The sequence below is a fragment of the Sus scrofa genome, chromosome 7 (assembly GCF_000003025.6).
Source record: "Sus scrofa isolate TJ Tabasco breed Duroc chromosome 7, Sscrofa11.1, whole genome shotgun sequence".
Classification (NCBI taxonomy): domain Eukaryota; kingdom Metazoa; phylum Chordata; class Mammalia; order Artiodactyla; family Suidae; genus Sus; species Sus scrofa.
In genome coordinates this window covers 50,165,526-50,186,431 of record NC_010449.5, presented here as the reverse complement: position 1 = coordinate 50,186,431, position 20,906 = coordinate 50,165,526, and the positions used below count along the sequence as shown (strand labels likewise).

At 44.6% G+C, this 20,906-nt stretch overlaps 1 protein-coding gene across 1 annotated transcript in view; it reads left to right on the top strand.

Moving 5' to 3' along the window:
• The window catches only part of TMC3 (transmembrane channel like 3), a 55,540-nt gene continuing 37,004 nt past the window's right edge, over positions 2,371 to 20,906 (top strand). Inside the window, exons 1-5 of the mRNA XM_001928958.5 lie at positions 2,371 to 2,578; positions 3,989 to 4,135; positions 11,109 to 11,184; positions 16,037 to 16,118; positions 19,723 to 19,829. Of these exons, the coding sequence (XP_001928993.3) occupies positions 2,490 to 2,578; positions 3,989 to 4,135; positions 11,109 to 11,184; positions 16,037 to 16,118; positions 19,723 to 19,829 (501 nt within the window). The 5' untranslated portion in view covers positions 2,371 to 2,489. The remainder of the gene's footprint in view (positions 2,579 to 3,988; positions 4,136 to 11,108; positions 11,185 to 16,036; positions 16,119 to 19,722; positions 19,830 to 20,906) is intronic.

Genomic DNA, 20,906 nt, shown 5'->3' with positions numbered 1-20,906 from the left:
AAATGCTCAAAATAGTTGATTGCATAAAATTAATCTAAAATATTTCATTCTTTGAATAAATATTTCAAAATAAGGTAAAGTGGCCTTTAGAGAAAGTAAAATGAAAAAGAATTTTTGAAATGCCCAGATATAGTCCATGTAAGTAAAGATCTCTAAAAGAATGCCAAAAAAACCCAAAACCCTCAGGAGGCTAGAAATAACTCTATTATATATGCCATTTTGTCCACTTGATAAGCGCAAATTTTATCCAACATTACTAGATAGACTGTCAAGCTGAATGGCCTCGGGCAAATTGGCAGACAGATGACCTTGTCTCACAGGCTCCCACATCCATCTCTGAGCAAAGGCCAGCTCTGTCACCTGAGTTTCTGCTTCCTTCCCACGCCCTGAACCCAAGGTCAGAACACCTGTCTGTTAGGTTCAGCTCAGGGTCCCAGCCCAGGGCTCCAGCCCAGGGCTCGGGTTTCCTTTGTTAGCAGGGTTCATTGCAGAAGCAAGAGGGATCTAATGTTTTGCTAATGAACTAACTAACGGAGGAAGGAATGAGTGAGTGAATGAAGCTCCTCTCCTCCTCCCCACACCTGGGGCTGCTGATAGATTTCCTTCCTGTCCCGTGGTCGGGTGCCGCCCTTTCACTGACACAATCCTTTGTGGGGTCTCTAGTGTACTGGCTAGAAGTCTTCACCAGAAAGGCCTTTTCTATCTCAGTTCTGCACCTGCTAATTCTGTTAGTGTACAATCAACCTTATTGCAAGCAAACTGTTTCTTGTGTTAATTGGAAAGTGGAGGTTTATGTGGGGAAACTACGGGAAAGTCTTGGACTTAGGGATGAATTCTTTGACAGGCAATCCTAGTGAATGGTGCTTGTGAATGGAGAAAAGTGGGAACCGGTAGGTAACAAGAGACCTGGGTACCATTCTGCCAATGGCTGAGGCAGGGGCCAGGGAACTGGCCATGTTTACCCAGCAATTAGGATGGGCTAGGCTTCCCATTTGACAGCAGATTTCTTTTTGAATATCTATGTGATCAAGTAATCTCTCTCAAATTCTGACTTTTCTTATGAAACTCTAGGAAATCATTTAATTTCTCTTAGCCCCACACTCCTTGATGGGACCACACTTAAGTGAACATAAAATATAATAAAATGTTAATTTGATTATTATTGATACCATGTTGAAGTATGCAGAGGTGATGGGTTATTCTTCCTGAAACCTACTTTTCAATGGTGTAGGGACAACATGTGTAAATTAAAATAAAGCAAAAGTGGCGAAATGTTAACCATTGGTGATTCTAGGTTAGGCGTATACGATATTCATGGTGCGGTTCTCTCAACATTTCTGTAGGTTTGACTTTTTTCAAAGTAGAAAAAAATGGGGGGAATTGATAAATAAAAACAAATAAAATGTTACGATGGTGCTTTTCCTGAACCCTGCTATGGGAATGTTACCAGATGCAAATTCCTGTGCCTGATGCACAGTGAGGCCAAAGAATAAGTAGTGAAATGTTTGGAGCAAAGTTTATTGCAGGGCCATGCCCCCCCAAACTCAGGACTCCCAGAAGAGTTTCAGCAAAGCATTTTTTTTTTTTTTTTTTTTTGCCAAGCCCGCAGCATGCAGAAGTTCTGAGCTCAGGCATCAAACCTGCACCACAGACATAACCAGAGCCACAACAGTGACAATGCCAGAACTTTAACCTGCTGAGCCACCAGGGAACTCCAGCAAAGCGTTTTTTAAGGCAAGGGTGTGGTTGATTATTGCAACTCCTGGGTGCAGAAATCTGTTGTCTATGTAGGTCAGGTCACAATGTCCCTGTAAATCTCCACCAAGATAAATGTTATTCTCTGTTCTGCAACTTTTTATCTCTGTATGAATGGAAATGTGTCATACCTTTAAAGGTCAGAGCCTTGAAAATGGGCTATCCCGTATATTTCAGGCTATAGGCAACTTTCTTAAAGCAAAAGCAATAGAATATAACAAATAAAGTAAAAGAAACAAATCTAATGCCCTCCCCAAGCTTCTTTTTTGATAGGTTTTTTGTTTGTTTTGTTTTGTTTGTTTGTTTGTTTTGTTTTGCTTTTTAAGTATGCCTTGCATCCCCCTAAATATTTTGTGAACAACAGTTGTGGTAACAGATGAAAAGTGCTTTGCAAATTATGGTGCTCTTTCTAGGCTCGAGGGGTCACAGATGTGATTATTTGGGCAGCACCAAGTGATCTTAGATCACCTGGCCAAGCCTCTTGCCTTTGGCTGTCTTGCCTCCAGCCAATCTCTGCTGCCACAGCCACCTTAACATACATATGCATGACTGACTTCCTGGCTTCTCCCCTGCTCCAAGCATCGGCTACAGACGTGCAGTCCTGCTTCTGAGAACTGGAAGGCAGAGCAACTCGCAGATCCTGTTCAGAAACCTCAGTGGAAGCAGACCCCTTGCCTGCCAGCTCCCCAGCACACTGCCCATCCCTCCTGCTCACGGGCAGCGGGTCAACCCCCATGAAACCATCAAAGGCATCCCAGCGTTATAGAAGCATCGGAAGAAATGCCAGCCAGCACTACTTCTACCAAGAGTCGCTGCTGCTCAGGTGAGCTGGTCCCACCCGTCCACTGGGCAGTGAAGGCAAGGTTGGTGAGGAGGGAAAGCCTGGGTGCCCCTTGCTTGCCTCTGACCGGAGGACCAAGTTCCCACCCTGCCCCACTCCCCTTCAGAATGAATTCAGAAACTCCTTTCTCCAGGTCCGTGAACTACTGGGGCGGCAACCTCAGCGATGCTCACGGAGGGCAAAGGCTCTACCCGCTTCTGATCAGAATCCTTTTAAAAGCCTGTGCCCCGACCTGGCTTTATTGCTGGCCACATCCACAGACGTGCTTTCTGTTTTCTCTCTGTTTCCTCAATCAGCGATGTCACGAGAGAGCAGACAATACATCTGTCATAATAAATGAGGTTTCTGTTGGGAAAGGCTGGTTGGAAGTGGGGGAGGACTATTCAAATTTGTTCAGTATTCATAAAGGTATATTCAGACCTCCATTAATTTGGAGAAACTGGAGAAAATTCTCCTTTGTGTAGGTAAAACCAATCTGAATTAGAGAAAGGCAAGGGAATTATTTTCTCTTACTCTTAAGTGCATCGTATATCAAATAGCCAGAGCAGAATATTCTTATCTCCTTCTGAAACCTTGCCTTGGGATTAGTGTATTCATTTTCACTGAGAATGGATGTTGCTACATGTTGAAAAGTTGTTGTCTGAGAGAGTAATTATTCCCCTGAAATATTTGCCCGTGCAAATTTGCTTAGCTAATTTCTTGTTCATAGAAACCACTGCCTGTTTGCCTCTGTTATCTCAGATTTCAAATGAAGCAAAGCAGGAGTATAGGGGAGTTCCCTGGTGGCTCAGCGGGTTAAGGACCTGGTGTTTTCACTGCTCTGGATCTGGGTACAGCTGTGGCGTGGGTTCAGTCCCTGACCTGGAAACTTCCACATGCCACGGGTGCAGCCAAAATTTTAAAGTAAAACAAAACATCCCCACAACAACAACAACAAAAAAACAGGCGTACAGGGATGAGAGAGTTTGGTTTTTATTTATTTTACATCCAGCAATAGGTGACAGGAGGAGTCTTTTCTCTAAAATTAACTGATCATTCCAATGAGCCTGAAAAAGGAATTGTTTTGCCATCAACGATACTGCTATTCGGGAATCCTACATAAGCACATTCTTGGTTCCTTTTAGGACGTCTTCTGATAATATTTTTTATCCTGAGAAGATATCCTCTTTCACTGACCCACCAAAATAGTAGAATCACAGCAAACGTGTTCCAGTAGCTGCTAACGCTGCTGCGGAACTCCCTCTCTGCCTCCCTGGATCCGTCCCCTTCTACACACGCTCACTTCATACAGATGACCCCAGGCAGCAAGATGCTGAACTTGCCCAGGGCAAGATCTTGGCTGGAAGCAATTCTGCTAATCAGATTTCCTCCTTAATGCCCTGATCCCTGCAGCAACTTGGATGACAGCTTTACTGCTGATGAAACAGGGGACAGCAGCGATCCAGAACAAATCTTCCAGAATATACAGTTCCAGAAAGATCTCATGGCCAACATTCGCTGCCGACCCTGGACCATGGGACAGAAGCTGCGGGCACTGAGGTAAGGGCCCCAAACAATGGGTGGTTATTGCAAGGACGCTTCCCCCTAAACCACCCTACCCCGCCCTGGGAAACGAGCATCACCACCCATCAGAGTGTGTGTCTGCGTACCCGTGTCTGGGTTGGGTGTGGATGTTGGTAGGGAGTTGGGGAGTTTCTACCTTCTTTTCCAATGCTAGATTCTAGCCCTCTGCCTAGAGGTGAACAAAATAGCTAAACTCACTAGAGGTGGGTGTACACTCCAGAATGAATACCCGTGTTCATTTTACCTGCTCGGCTGTCACCTCCTTCTAGAGAAACCGAGATTAGTGGGACACATGGAGTCATAGTGCAAAGTCAATTTCGATAATAATGAAATGCTGAAGACTGGGACACAGATTGCCTAGCCATGTGATCTCAGGCTCTTTTCATAACTCCAAAAATCCCTTCCTTGCTCCTTTAAGTTGAAGTGCTGGGGAAGGGCAGCACCGACTTCCTGAAGCAGTGTTTCCCAGTGTTCACCATTTAGCAGTCTGGGTGCTTGCTGCTAAAGACAAAAACCCCTGATTGTCCTTTATTATTTTTTTCAATTTATTTTTTATTGGGGTAACATTGATTTATAAGCTTCACGTGTACCACATTCTGTCTCTGCCCCTGTGTACCTACAGCATTGCTCACCCCAAAAAATTTAGCTGCCATCCATCCCCATCCCCGTTTTACTGTCCCCCACACTCCCGTTCTGGTAACCACTGCTCTGTTCTTTGGAGTTTTTAAATATAATTTTTACTTTTTCCATTATAGTTGGTTTACAGTGTTCTATCAACTTTCTACTGTACAGCAAACTGACCCAGTCACATGTACATATATAGATTCTTTTTTTCACATTATCCTCCATCAGGCTCCATCATAAGTGACTAGATAGAGTTCCCAGTGCCACACAGCAGGATCCCATTGCTTATCCATTCCAAAGGCAATAGTTTGCATCTATTAGCCCCAGATTCCCAGTCCATCCCATTCCCTCCCCTTCCCCCTTGGCACCCACAAGTCTGTTCTCCAAGTCCTGGTTGCCCTTTAACTTAGTTGGTCAGAAATGATGGCAGAAGGTGCTAGCATTTTTAATATGCATTCAGGTTGATTCTTAAAGCAAACTCGAGTTTGAGATCCTGTTGCCGAAATATCAGCTGCCTCTGTACGGAGATGCCAGCTAGAAACATGAAGACTTGGAGTTCCTGTCGTGGCTCATTGCTTATCCACTCCAAATGCAATAAGCGGAAACAAATCTGACTAGCATCCATGAGGACATAGGTTCGATCCCTGGCCTCACTCAGTGGGTTAAGGATCCGGCATTGCCGTGAGCTGTGGTATAGGTCGCAGACACGGCTTGGATCTGGCGTTGCTGTGGCTGTGGTGTCAGCCGGCAGCTACAGCTCCAATTAGACCCCTAGCCTGAGAACCTCCATATGCCGTGGGTACAGCCCTAAAAAGACAAAAGACAAAAAAGAAAGAAAGAAAGAAACGTGAGACAGAGTTGGAAGAAACAGAAAAAGTAGCTTTAATTTCCAGGCAAAGAGGGAACACAGCAGGCTAGTGTCTCCAGGACTGCCCCCCCACCCCCAGCGCCACCTTGGAGGGAGTAGTGAGGAGCCTTATAATGTTTGAGGAGCAGGGTGGGATCAGCTCGTGGACATTTCCTGACTGGTGGGTGCTGAGATGATTGGGAGTCAGTAACATCAGCCTTCCGGTTCCCACCAGTGCTTGTGGGCAGCACAAAGTTGACTTCTTCCACCTGGTGGGGGCTTCAGCACCTGCATAACAGCACCGAGGACATGGCTCAGAGGATTCTCTGCAGTCCTTAAGGAAGAGCTAAAGGTCCTTGACGTTGCTGAGTGGCTAAGCTATGATTATTCTGTCTTGTTGACTGTTTTCCTGTTTCTTTGTATTGTCTCAACTTCTCAGATTAAATTGATTCTTTGACTAAAGTTTTTCTATAGATAAAAAGGCAGGGGACTTCCCGTCGTGGCGCAGTGGTTAACGAATCCGACTAGGAACCATGAGGTTGCGGGTTCGGTCCCCGCCCTTGCTCAGTGGGTTAACGATCCGGCGTTGCCGTGAGCTGTGGTGTAGGTCGCAGACGCGGCTCAGATCCTGCGTTGCTGTGGCTCTGGCGTAGGCCAGTGGCTACAGCTCCGATTCGACCCCTAGCCTGGGAACCTCCATATGCCGCGGGAGCGGCCCAAGAAATAACTAAAAAAAAGACAAAAAAAAAAAAAAAAAAAAAAAGGCAGGTGGTGGAGTTCCTGTCATGGCTTAGCAGTTAGCGAACCCAACTAGTATCCATGAGGACTCGGGTTCGATCCCTGGCCTCGATCAGTGGGTTAAGGATCCGGTGTTGTCCTTGAGCTGTTGTGTAGGTCGCAGACGTGGCTCGGATCCCGCGTTGCTGTGACTGTGGCATAGGCTGGCGGCTACAGTTCCAATTGGACCCCTAGCCTGGGAACCTCCATGTGCCGCAGGTGCGGCCCTAAAAAAAGATCCCCCCCCAAAAAAAGGCAGGTGGAGGCGGTGAGTGGGGGTCCACTCTGGGAAGGCCTCACAGGGTCCCGCTCTTACAATCCCTTGATAGGTGTTCAAGGATTCAATGAGATGATGAACTTTGTGACGTGAAGCTCTTGCATCTGGGCTCTAGGAGTCACTCCCTAGTGGTTGATATTTCCGATGTCTGGGGTCACAGTAAAGGGCATGTGTAGAATGATCTTAATGACCAGGCCCATTGAGCTCCTCTGACCCATGAAGTGGACTTTCCTGGAGAAACAGACACAACCCCTGCTCCTCAGCCACCCCCTGTGTGGGCAGGATTGGAAGCGCCGCCACATCTTACTATTTAGCGCCCCTCTCCAGATGCCAAGCAGATTGCCTTTTCTCTCCAATCTGCCGTTTGGTTTGCATTTCTTTCCCATCAAATCGTGCCTTCATTAGATTTCCACTCCAGGCACTGTTCTTCCAATCTGGCCAAAGATCCAGCCTCTCCCCCAGGTGGCTGAGGTGGGCAGCTAAGGTCATCCATAGTTTCCATCCCCAGAAGTTTCTTAATTCTCCATGTCCATTATCCGCTCTAATCACCTGAATTCCTTTGAGTAAGGAGGGCATTTTTTTTTTTCAGATGAGAAAAATCAATACTCAGAGATGTTAAGGGGCTTCCCCCAGGACATACAGCTTCTGAGTGCTGGAATTGAATTTTATCTTTTATTTATTTTGTCTTTTTAGGGCCTCACCCATGGCCTATGGAAGTTCTCAGGCCAGGGGTTGAATCAGAGCTGCAGCTGGCAGCCTACACCACAGCCACAGCACCACAGGATCCGAGCCAACCTGTGTCTGTGACCTACACCACAGCTCACGGCAATGCCAGATCCTTAACCCATTGAGTGAAGCCAGGGATCGAACCCACATCCTTATGGATACTAGTTGGGTTCATTACCGCTGAGCCACAACGGGAACTCCCTGGAATTGAATTTTAATCTTGGCTTCTGGAACCCCAACTCCAATATTCTGTTCTATTCTACCAATCTATGCTTAAAAAGAAAAAGTCATGCATGTTATCAGAATTTTGATGATTTAATGATTATCTGAACTGCAGGAGTCTGTCTTTTTTTTTTTTTTTTTTTTTTTTTTTGTCTTTTCTAGGGCCGTACCCACAGCATATGGAGGTTCCCAGGCTAGGGGTCGAATCAGAGCTGTAGCCGCTGGCCTACACCAGAGCCACAGCAATGTGGGATCCAAGCTTTGTCTGCAACCTACACCACAGCTCATGGCAACGCCGGATCCTTAACCCACTGAGCGAGGTCAGGGATTGAACCTGCAACCTCACGGTTCCTAGTTGGATTTGGTAACCACTGAGCCACGACGAGAACTCTGAGTCTGAGTCTTTTTGACCCGTGGGCAGAGCCAAGCAAATGATAACTTTTCTGTCAGAATCAAGAGAACAACCCCGACCTTCCGCCTTCTGCCATGGGCGCGACCAGGGCCCTCAGCCAGGGCTCTGAGACGGCCGACACCTGCCAGGCCTTGGCCTGTGGTCAAGGTCCCAGAGAGCAGCTTGCCCTCTGAGACCTGTATCTGTCACCCCCTTGTCACCCATCTCCTCCCCGTCACCTTGAGAAGCTACTGGAGCAAGGCTTCCCTAATTGGAGCTGCCAGCATGCATCAGGTCTGTAGGATACGCAGAGAGCGCTGGACCCTGACTGCCTGGGGCTCAAGGGAGCGTTGGCAGCACAGGTGAAAGGAGGCAGCACTGGCTCTGGGTGTGGACCAGCAGCCACCTGTCTGGGAGGAGAGAGCACACATTCTTTTCTCCTGTAGCAAGACAAGGGCTTAGCACTGGTGGAGTCAGTGTTGGTCTATAAGGGTGCCTGGGTGAGATGCGATCAGGTCCTCCCTGCTGCCTCAGCCCTCCATGGTAGCACTCGCCCCCATCCTCTCGTGTTGTCACTCCAGGTCTCTCTCATCCCTATTCGCTAGAGGCTCCTCTATGGCAGCAACTCTATTTTAAGGATCTCTCTATTCCACGCTACTTGACCATTGAGGGTGCTGAAAAGGTTTGTAAGCAAAAACATATAAATAACGAAGTGAAGTGAATTATCATTTCACTTTTACAGGCCCCTGTCTTTTTCTTTTTTTTTTTTTTTTTTTTTTTTTTGGCTTTTTTTGTCTTTTTGCCTTTTTCTAGGGCAGCTCCCGCGGCATATGGAGGTTCCCAGGCCAGGGGTCCAATCGGAGCTGTAGCCGCCAGCCTACACCAAAGCCACAGCAACACGGGATCCGAGCCGTGTCTATGACCTACACCACAGCTCATGGCAATGCCAGATCCTTAACCCACTGAGCAAGGGCAGGGATTGAACCCGCAACCTCATGATTCTTAGTCGGATTCGTTAACCACTGAGCCATGACGGGAACTCCTCCGTCTTTTAGATGCTGTATAAGGAAAACATTGACCTTCCCTCTGGCTTGCATTTCTGGGTCTGACCACAATGAAACCAGTGCACTGGCAGGGCCAGAAAGGGAGAAAGATCCAAAGCTTGGCCCTCTGGCGAGATCACGGTCTCAAGAAATGATGCTGTTGGTGGGAAAAGGGGGTCCAGCTAGTTCCTTGTGTTTCTCAGGGAAGCACCAGACACCAGTGGGTGTGGCTAGGACACTGCTCGGGATCTACACGCCTGAACTCCCTAACATGTAAACGGGTCAAAAGAATAAATTGAATGATCCCAAAGCAAGTGGTCAACCATGAATCACGAAGATCTCATCCGTGTAGTGACAGATGAGGCCACCTTGACAGGTGACATTCATCTCTAAGAGTCTTTGACTTCATCTGTCCCCTGGCACTAACCTTTGTTTTCTAATCCCACAAGGAAGTGTGGATTTAACCATCTATTCTAATAAATTCAGTCCATTTTTCAAGGCTAAATCATTTAGGCGAGACATCAGGCCAACTCACCAAAGTGGTCAGCTAGTGGGTCAGTAGTTGGTTTAGGCTACATCAGGTTGTGCATAGCTGCGTAGACACAACTTTCTTTTTCACATTAAATGACACCACCCTTTCCTCAAAGCTGATTCTCAGGGCTAGGTCTGACATTCACTTCCAAAGAATCAAGTGCAGGGGGAAGGGTGCTGAGATAAAGTGGAGGAGCTGAGATGCTGTAAAATCTCCAAAGCCCAGGATGCCCAGCCAACAGCCAGCATCAGGGAAGGGCATTTAGAAATTCAGTTGCAGGAGTTCCCATCGTGGCACAGTGGAAATTAATCTGACTAGGAACCATGAGGTTGCAGATTCAATCCCTGGCCTCACTCAGTGGGTTGAGGATCCTGCATTGCTATGGCTGTGGTGTAGGCTGGCAGCTATAGCTCTGATTTGACCCCTAGCCTGGGAACCTCCATATGCTGCATGTGAGGCCATAAAAAGACACATAAAAATTCACTTGCAGAGTTCTCATTGTGGCTCAGCAGTTAAGAACCCGACATAGTATCTGTGAGGATACAGGTTTGATCCCTGGCCACCCTCAGTGGGTTAAAGATCTGGTGTTGCCACAAAAGCTGCTGTTTAGGTCACAAATGCAGCTCGCATCCAATGTTGCCATGTCTGTGGCATAGGCTGGCAGCTGCAGCTCCAGTTGGACCCCTAATCTGGGAACTTCTGTAATGAGCAAGGGTGACTGTAAAAAGAAAAAAAAAGAAAAAAGAAATTCAGCTGCAATTGATTTTGGTAGTCTTTCATCATTTCTTAAGAATTCATGTATGTAAATGCTATAGAAACTATTTCAAAGGAGAAAGTTCCCTGGTGGCCTACTGGTAAGGATCCAGCATTGTCACTGCTGTGATACAGGTTCAATTCCTGGCCTGGGAACTTCTGCATGCCAAGGGCACAGTCAAAAAAAAAGAAAGAAAAAGAGAGAGAAAGGAAAGAAAGAAAGAAAGGACGGATGGAAGGAAGGAAAAAAGGAAAGAAAGAAAAATAAATTAAGAGTTCCTGGAAACTTGTGGCACAGAGGAAACAATTCCGACTAAGAACCGTGAGGTTTCAGGTTTGATCCCTGGCCTGGATCAGTGGGTTAAGGATCCGGCATTGCCGTGAGCTGGGTGTAGGTTGCAGATGTGGCTTGGATCCCGGTTGCTGGGGCTGTGGTGTAGGCCTGCAGCCACAGCTCTGATTCGATCCCTAGCCTGCTAACCTCCACATGCCACAGCTGCGGCCCCCCAAAAAAAAGCAAAAAAAAAAAAAAGAAAGAGAGGAAGGAAGAGAGGAAGGAAGGAAAGAAGGGTGAGAGGAAGGAAGGAAACATCTTGAGGGAGTTTTCTGGTTACCAAACATCAGGAGATGCAAGATTGGCAAAACCGCCTCTCATCCTGCCCCTGCTTGGCTCCCGATTCCTGCTGCATGTTCGCATACTTTGCCAGGATGATCTGTGTGATAAAACAGGCTCATCATCGTGTTTTTCTTCTCTCAGACGAGCGAAGGACATTGTGCTGAAGTTTGAAGGGAGGCTGACCCGGACCCGAGGCTACCAAGCAGCAGGTGCAGAGGTAAAGAGCGCACACTTGGAGGTGCCCCCCCTTCCCGTGGTCTCCCGGCCGGGGGCAGTGGTCCACGCCCTGCACTTGCTGTGCTACACAGGCTGTGAACATCCATCGTTAATAGCTGAAGAGCAGTATGATGAACTGGAAGGTCCGAATTTCCCAAAACTTTTGGTCCCCAGTGCCATCACTTACCAATTGTGTGACCCTGGATAAGCCCAACTCATCAAAAAAAGAATACCTTCCCTTAGATGGACAGTAATTCCTTCCCAAGGTAATCCCACCCATCCAGGTAGGTTATATTCACTGTATTGCATATAATGAGAAAACTACAGGCATATTCCAATGCTCATTTTATAATACCATGCTAAGATTTTTGTTTACTTTTCCCATGCAGTTACAGCTAAATGTTTGTATACATTAAAATTATCTGTTTATGAAGACATTTTTGATAATTTTCATAAACATTTAGAAGACAAAGGAAAAGAACCATTTCTACCATGATCCTCTACTTCCCAAGAGAGTATCTTTTTTTAGACTTCATTTTTCAGTCATTGAGTATATAATTTTCACATCAGAGTAATTATAGCATACAAATATTTTTGTGTTGCTTTTTTTTTTCACTTAACACTGTAACAAGGATTTTTCTTGATGTTGGCTATACAGTTTTTACACATCATTTTCAATGGCTGTGTAATATTCCATCCGAAAAATATATAATTTAATTAGCTACTTGCCTGCTGGAGATACTTAAATAGCTTCTGATTTTTCCTTATTATTAACAGCCTTGCAAAGAATATCTTTGTACCGATGGTTCTTCCTATCTTAAATTTTTTTTTTAGGATAAATGTCAAAACTATGATCTCTAAAGAAAAGACCATGATCCATGTTTTTTGGCTCTTTATAAATATTAATCAATTATTTTTCAAAAGCCTTGATAATTTATATTGTCATCTACATTGAAAGAACTTGCTGTCTTCACAGTTCCTCCACCAATAATGAATATTGTGTATTTTAAGTTTATTAACTGACAAAAACTGACAAATTCTCTTTTCAGATTCTCTGAAACAAAAAATATTCTTAGTAACATTTAAATTGTAGCCAGTCATAAATTTTGCATAACTGAAGAATTACAAAATATCAAAAATCCACAAGTTTCTACCTTGGCTTGCTTTCTTCTTACTGCTCACAGACTCTGCCTGCTGGCTCTAATCCATTCCTATGACCAAAATTACTTAACTCCTTATGCTGTGTTATATTGTGATGGAGCTTATGGAATAAACATTTAAAACAAAATTATCTTTTTTTTTTAATGGCCACACCCTCAGCATATGAAGTTCCCAAGCCAGGGATTGAATCCACACTGCAGCTGCGACCTACCCCACAGCTGCAGCAAGCAGCAGATCCTTTAACCCATTGCACCAGGCCAGAGACAGAACCTGCATCTCACCAGTCACCCAAGCCACTGCAGTCGGATTCTTAACCCACCGTGCCACAGCGGGAACTCCCAAAATTATCTTTTTATAAGCACATGTGCTACCAAACTCTCTTGTTTTCTCTAAATAAGGTGTATGAAATGCTAGGGAAAATATCTGTGAAATAAATACAAGGTTCAGTTGGGTTCAGACAAGCTGTAATATATATAACAATGAAAAAGTACTGGGGGAGTTCCCGTTGTGGCTCATTGGGTTAAGAACCCAACATAGTGTCTGTGAGGAAGTGGGTTCCATCCATGGCCTCACTCAGTGGGTTAAGGATCCAGAAGTTGCCGCAAGCTACGGCACAGGTCAAAGATGTGGCTTAAATCTGGCATTGCTGTGGCTGTGGTGCAGGCCGGCAGCTGAAGCTCCAATTGGACCCCTAGCCTGGGAACCTCCATACGCTGCAGGTGAGACCCTAAAGAAAAAAAAAATAAAGTACTGAGGCTTCTATTAACAATGAGCTCAATATAGATTAAAGGTAAGGCGTAATTTGATAATGGCCTGAATTATTAGAATCAGGGTGTTTTAAATGAGAAAGGGAATCCAAATGTTCAGCCTTACCTAGAGATTTTCCAAACGCTGTCAGCTAGCACTTAACAGACCCAGCACTTTCCATATTACCAATGGCCCTGCAGAAGGCAGTTCCATCCAGTGCAGTGTAATCCATGTGCCATGCTTTGTGCTGGGCACTGGGGGTAAAGAGATACTGAGAACAGCTGCTTCTGCTCCCTGGAGTCACAGCAAAATGTCCAAGGAAAGTCATTCTCCCACCATGTCTTCCTAATATTTTGGTTCTTTCCCTCCTCATTCAGAACATCATTCCTCTACCTTTTTTTTTTTTTTTCAGCTTTTTAGAGCTGCACCTGCAGCATATGGAGGTTCCCAGGCTAGGGGTAACATCAGAGCTACAGCTGCCGGCCTATGCTACAGCCACAGAAACACCAGATCTGAGCTGCGTCTGCGACCTACACCACAGTACATGGCAGCGCTGGATCCCCCCAGCCCACTGAGCGAGGCCAGGGATCAAACCTGCGTCCTCATGGATACTAGTCAGATTCGTTGCCACTGCGTCACAATGGGAACTCCTGGTTTTGGGTTTTGTTTTATTTTGTGTTCACTTTGCTCTTAAAATCAGGACTCATTCCAAGGTTTCAAGGCTTTTGCCATGGAGATTCGGTACCAATCATCAAAGAAGCGTGCTGTTTTTCTCCATGCCTTACTACTGATCCTTGGTCATCAACGCTTCCTGTTTTTCGATGACTTTTGCCTCCAGGAAGCTCCTTGCTAATATAGATTCCCCTTTACCAGAATGCGTGCTGAGGGGTCATTCAATCCAGTGCCCTTTAATGGGGCCCCAGACTTCTCAAATAAGCATCAGAGGCTGGAGAAGGAGGCTTTGCATCTCCTACGTGAGTTGCTCTGCTCTAGTTGGTTTCGTGTCTTGACATTCTCATTAAAATGTATTTGAATTCTAAATATAAAGAGCATTCTGAATCCCACTGATTGAATCCTCCTTCTTGCACAGATGAGGAAATCGAATCCCAAAGAAAGCAAATCACTTTCCCAGGGCCCATAGTAAGATAGAGGTTGAGCTGGAGCAAGAACTCAGGTCTCTGGCCTCCCACCCAGTGCTTCTTCCACTTTAGGGCTTTACAATGGACCAGCGTCTCCAATGCTTTCAATACCAAATCCTCCCCAGTGGATGTTGGGCACCCTGCCTCTGGATGCTCTAGCAGATGAAAAGTCAGAAAGCCTGGGTCTTCCTCTCCATGCTAGACGAGATAAGCCAGATGAGCAATTTAAAGGCAACGCAAGCCCAGCACATGATAGGCTTTAGCTCAGAGACCAAAAACGACTGCCGGGGGAGTTTATGGATGGAAGAATGTATTTCTGGCTACAAGGTCTTCATGGGAGTGGCTGTATTTGAGCTGGGTCTTGAATCATGAGCAGAAGATGAACCATTCCAACTTCTGATAAAATTCAGATTCTCGTTTACAAGCAGTCATTCTGGCCTTAGCAGACACATTCAGAATAACATAATGATGCGTGTCTGCATCGGGGCCACGTGCCGTCTCATCGCTCAGAAGGTTGTAATTACATTAGGAGCCCTTCTTTTCTGCAGTGATATCATTTGCTTCTAGCACAAACCCAGATTGTTTGTGCATTGAAATGAACGACTTGCTAATGTTGTGGGAGAGAAAGCCCGGTATCAGGGCACATTTTCACCCTTTGCTTTCTCCCCCTTTAGGAAAAAAAAAAAAAAAAAAAAAAAAGACCTTTGAACTTTTGGTAATTGTCTCTATAAGGTACAAGGCAAATTTCCAGACTTTATCATGGCAACCCGGGCCAGGACAGAGGCTGGGAAGGAAGCTCTGGCTGTAGGATTGGGAGGCACACACTGGGGCTTATTTTCAAGATGTGTTCTAGACTTTTGGTCCTTAAATAGGGACAGGAATTGTAATCACTGCCAGTTTGTAAAGTCATATGGGTTCCCGAGCCCAAATGTGGGTTCCCCCATATCCAGACAGGGTTGAGTGTTTGGACATCATTCCTCAAGTAGTTTTGTCTGCCCTTAGTCCTCACAGCCAGAATGGTGTGAATAAGGCAGGCTGCTACCCTAGAGAATTACGGTACAGACACCACGGCTCAGAGCCCAGAACAGATGCCCTCACCTCGGCAGGAGCACAGAGAAGAGAAGCAGCTGCTTTGGTCCGAGCGCTCCCTAAGCTCCCTAAAGGCCTGTGAAGTCATAATGAGAGGTATTAGATGGTGCCTCTGGGAGTCTCGCCTCCATTCAGGACCCTGGTACTCCAAAGTCATCACTGTCTTCGTGAATGTCAGGTCTTCTTCTTTTTTTTTTTTAATTATGCAAATGAATTTATCACATCTGTAGTTGTATAATGATCATCACAATCCAATTTCACAGGATTTCCATCCCATAACCCAAGCACATCCCCCCACCCCCCGAACTGTCTCCTCCGGAGACCATAATTTTTTCAATGTCTGTGAGTCAGCATCTGTTCTGCAAAGTTCAGTCTGTCCTTTTTTCAGATTCCACGTGTCAGTGAAAGCATTTGATGTTGGTGTCTCATGGTATGGCTGACTTCACTTAGCATGATAATTTCTAGGTCCATCCACATTGCTGCAAGTGCCGTTATTTCTTTCCTTTTAATGGCTGAGTAATATTCCACTGTGTATATATGTACCACATCTTCTTGATCCACTCGTCTGTTGATGGACATTTAGGTTGTTTCCATGTCTTGGCTATTGAAAATAGTGCTGCAGTGAACATCAGAGTACATGTGTCTTTGCGAGTTGTGGTTTTCTCTGGATAGAGGCTGTGAATGTCAGGTCTTCTAATCTTATTCCCTCCTGTCCAGCTCTGGCGGAAATTTGCACGTCTGGCCTGTAACTTTGTGGTCATCTTCATCCCCTGGGAAATGAGGATAAAGAAAATTGAGAGTAAGTGTTGGCACTTGGAGGGGCAAGTTGGGGGTGTGGAACTAGTGACCAGCCAATCTCGAACTTGAGAGGGGTCTAGGATGTCCTGGTCCTTATACTGGGCATCCAGGGGCACCTGCACAGGTGATGCTGACCTGGGCTGGACATAGGACCACCGTGGAGATGGAAGATACGGTGTCTGTCCTCACCACCTCCCAGGATAAAAACAGCCCCACGTTCCACATTTCTCTGTCAGCTCACACCTTGGTCAGACACAACACAAGCCCAAAAGAATAGAGGGAAAAACTGTGTAGATGAATAAAAAGGTAATATGGACAAAACAAAAATACAAAAATTTGGGCGTTCCCTTGGTGGCTCAGTGGTTAACGAACCTGACTAGGATCCATGAGGATGTGGGTTCGATCCCTGTGGAGGTGATTGAAATCATTTAGAAAAGTATCCTACAAAATAAATCAATCACAATCACGTTTACACACACACACACACACACACACACACACACACTACAAACACACAGATGCAACACCCAAGACAAGAAATACATGTAACCAGAAGTTTGAAACAAAGAAAACTGTAAAACTGGACCAGGGGATGTTTAAAAAGTCTTGTGAAGAGACATAGGGTGATTGGATATTTGGAAGGTGTTAATTTTCTCAATATCAATCTACAGGTTTATTGCAATTCCAAAGAAATTCTCAATGCAATGGTTTTTGTATTCAACAAAATGAACTCATATCAAAGGAAGACTAATTGAAAACTTTTTTTTTGTCTTTTTAGGGCAGCACCCTTGGCATAGGGACATTCCCAGGCTAGGGGTTGAATTGGAGCTGCAGCTCCCTGCCATAGCCACAGCAACACCAGATCCAAGCCACATTTGCAAACTACACCATAGCTCATGGCAACGCTGGATCCTTGACCCACTGAGCAAGGTCAGGGATCAAACCCACAGCCTCTTGGATACTAGTTGGGATCCTTACCACTGAGCCACAACGGGAACTCCTGAAAACTTTTTAAAAAGGAAACGTGCAGATGAACTTGCATAACCAAAATGTTAAAAATATATTATAAAAGGTATAAGAATTGAAACAGTGTAGCATAAATGACGCTGGAACAATTGACTCAACTGTTTTACAGATTAAGTTTAGCTCCTTTGCTTTAAAGTTCCATTAAATATTTAAATAGAAAATAGAAAACCATGAGAGAATTAAAAGAAATAAGAGAAATGGGATCCCAGAATGGAAGCCTGTCAAATTATAAAAGTAAAGAAGGAAATTACCCAGGAAAGTACTGTTATATTTAACTCCATATAAGAGAAATTTTGTGTGCATAAAAAATAAACACAGCTAAATGGCAGATCGAAGGGAAAAAAGAACATGTTAAATATTTAAAAGGAATTAAGCACGTTCTTACCAGCTGGTGAAAATGTCAATGGAGATGATATTTCTAGGCGAAAGTTATAATTTGTGCCAAATGTCTTCAAAATGTTTATCCTCTTTGATAGAACTCTTCCATTCCTTAACAACCAGGGAAAACAACAGCCACAACAGAATCAGAGCATGAGGCTGTGTGGACACAGATGGTGCCCTGCCCAGATCCATCTCCTTGGCTGGGCCGCCTTTTCTCAGCTGCTCTTGGCTGCTGTGACTCATCGTTGCCCCCTTCTCCAGAGGATTAGTCTCCACCCGTTTTGTTCCAGATGCTGGGCATTCATTACCTGCCCTCACAGCCCCACTGGAGAGCCTAGGGGCAATGACTAAGGGGTATTCAAGTCCAGCCTTTTGTTCATGGTGGGACCAACTCTATGATGCCACGTGCCCTCCAGAGTGCCCCATGGGATCAGGCTAAGCCAGGCTCCAGCTGAGACCACGTCTTTGCTTGGCTCTGTCCCCAGACCTTCCCTGATCCCCTCACCCCCTTCCTCCCGAGATTGATTCCTCAATATAACATGTGAGCTGAACCCTTTTCTCAGGCTCTGCTCTAGGTAATCCAATCTTAGATGAAAGTTGCTTCTTCCAGAATTATTTCCCTAGTGAATTCTTTACCTGGTGAAAAGTTAGAAACTTCCAGGAGTTCCCTGGTGGCTCAGCAGATTAAGGATCCGGCATTGTCACTGCTGTGGTGCAGGTTCTATCCCTGGCCCCGGAGCTTCTACATGCCACAGGGTGAGGCCAAAAAATAAAATACAATTTGAGCTTAAAAATACAAAGTTAGAAACTTCCTAAATGTCCAGCTGTGATAGGTTAAATAAATTATGTAAAATTTGCTTGATGAAATGGTAAAATTCTTTTTATAGGGAAATATTTTATATGAGAAAATGCTCATAGTGTATTGATAACTTGCAATGCATGTTGTAGAGATATACCAATTTTTTTAAAGTATGTGTATAGAATTATAATGAAGGGTTACACTAAAAATTTACTAGAAAGTAATTCTAGTGGTGATTTTTATTTAGTAACCTTGAATAGGCAATTTTTTTTTGGTTTTCTTTATGATGTATTTTCCTAATTCTTATGAAACCTAAGCTAGATTTGAAATAAAATTTCAAGATGTTATTTTTCCAAAGTCTGGTACACGTCCGTCTGCCACAAAATGACATCAAAGCATCACCTTCATTCTCATCCAGTTAATTCTATGTTCCCTTACTTTCTCAGAAGAAATCCTTACATACTCTTTTTTATTTTATTATATTTTATTTTACTGTCTTTTTATTTTTGCTTTTTAGGGCCGCACCCTCAGCATATGGAGGTTCCCAGGCTAGGGGTCCATTTGGAGCTGTAGCTGCCGACCTGTGCCACAGCCACAGCAATGTAAGATCCAAGATACATCTGCGACCTACATCACAGCTCACAGCAACACCGAATCCTTAACCCACTGAGCGAGGCCAAGGATCGAACCTGCATCCTCATGGATGCTAGTCAGAGCCGCAACGGGAATTCCCTCTACCCTTTATTTTAGAATAAGTTTAAATATATGGCAAAGTGGCAAAGGGAGTTCTCATAACCACTTCACCCAGCTTCCCCTGATGTTACTGTCTAGCATAGTGTTATTTCTTTTGAAATTAAGACAAAAGAGGTGTTCCCTGGTGGTGTAGCAGGTAAGGATCTGGCATTGTCACTGTTGTGGCTCAAGGCCCTGCTGTGTCAAGGGTTTTGATCCCTGGCCTGGAAACTTCCACATGCCACAAGTTCAGTCAAATAAAATAAATAAAAAATAAAAAAACAGAAAGAGATTCAGACAAAAGAATCCTTAGAAAAATCCTCTACATTTTCAAAACTATGCAAAAGAAAAAGGAAGTATATTAACTTCTCAAGAGATGCTGAAGTTACATAAAATATAAATTTGATAAAAGCATTTTAGATCAATATGACCTTAGGGAAATTATTACATTGGGGATGTTTTTCTGCATATATAACTGGCAGATATTCATGAAGATTTTAATTCCTATAAGTGATCATTTGAGGGGAACACCCTGACTGGTACAATTCTGGCCTTCTTACTCTTATGTCCTGCTGATCTAAGAAAAATTACAGTGTTGCCTTACAGAGAATGGCTTGCATGGGGGAGATTTTGTATAAACCATTCTCATTACCTTGTCTCTCTTCAGGTCATTTCGGATCGGGTGTTGCCTCTTATTTCATATTCTTGAGATGGTTATTTGGAATCAACATTGTGCTCACGATTATGACAGGTGCATTTATTGTCATTCCAGAGGTAAGAACCGTTTCAGGAGAGTAAAAACTGCCATTCGCTAGCAAGAAGAGGCATTTAGAGCAGTAGCATAAAATAACGCCCTCATTATCCTCGTGGGAAGGATCATTTGGTTGTTAAAACAGCTTGGCAAACCTTTTCCAGAAAGGGCCAGATAGTAAATATTTCAGGCTTTGGGGACCAGATGGTTTCTGTCGCAACTACTCAAATCTACCATGTAGTGCAAGGGCAGCCATAGCCAGCAGAAAACTAATCACTGTGGCTATATTCTAATAAAATTTTATTTGTAGATCCTGACGTTTGACTTTCCTGTCATTCTTTTAAACTTTTTTTTAATTCAAGTGTAGCTGATTGACAGTGTTGTGTGATTTCCCATCATTCTTATGTGTCACAAAACACTCTTCTTTTGATTTCTTTCCGACCATTTAAAAATGCCCAAGCCATTCTTAGCTTTCGGACCACACAAAAAGACATGACAAGCTGGATTTGGCTTGTGAGCCGGTTTGCAGACATTGTGTTAAGATACAACCCATTTCTCAATCAAATTTTATCCTCACCAAGGAAATGGGGCCATTTCCTGTGCCATTATAGAAACCCGGTTACTTCACATAGACCATGATGGAAAAAAATATTTTAAAAAATGTGTATATATGTTTGACTGAGTCACTTTTTTGTACAGCAGAAATTGGCACAACATGGTAAATCAAGTATAATTTAGAAAGAGAGAAAGAAGGAAGGAAGGAAAGACAGAAAGGAAGGAAGGAAAGATGGAAGGAAGGAAGGAAGGGAGGGAGGGAGGCAGGGAGGATGGGGGGTCAGGGGAAGAAACCCAGTGGCTTAAATCATCCACCCATAGAAGCCATGTCCGGCCCAGAGAGAGCACACCAGACAGGCCCTGACCAGGCAAAAAGAAAATCTGGCTATTAATTTCTCATCAGCGGTTATCACCCACGATTAATTTGTCATCACTGGGTATCAAGCAGAACCCACCCCCTAGAGATCTTGTATGTGCAGCATCTTCACAGGTGCATGAGGACTCTTGGCCCCTTTTCTTCTGGTCCTGTCCCCCCCAGAGGACCC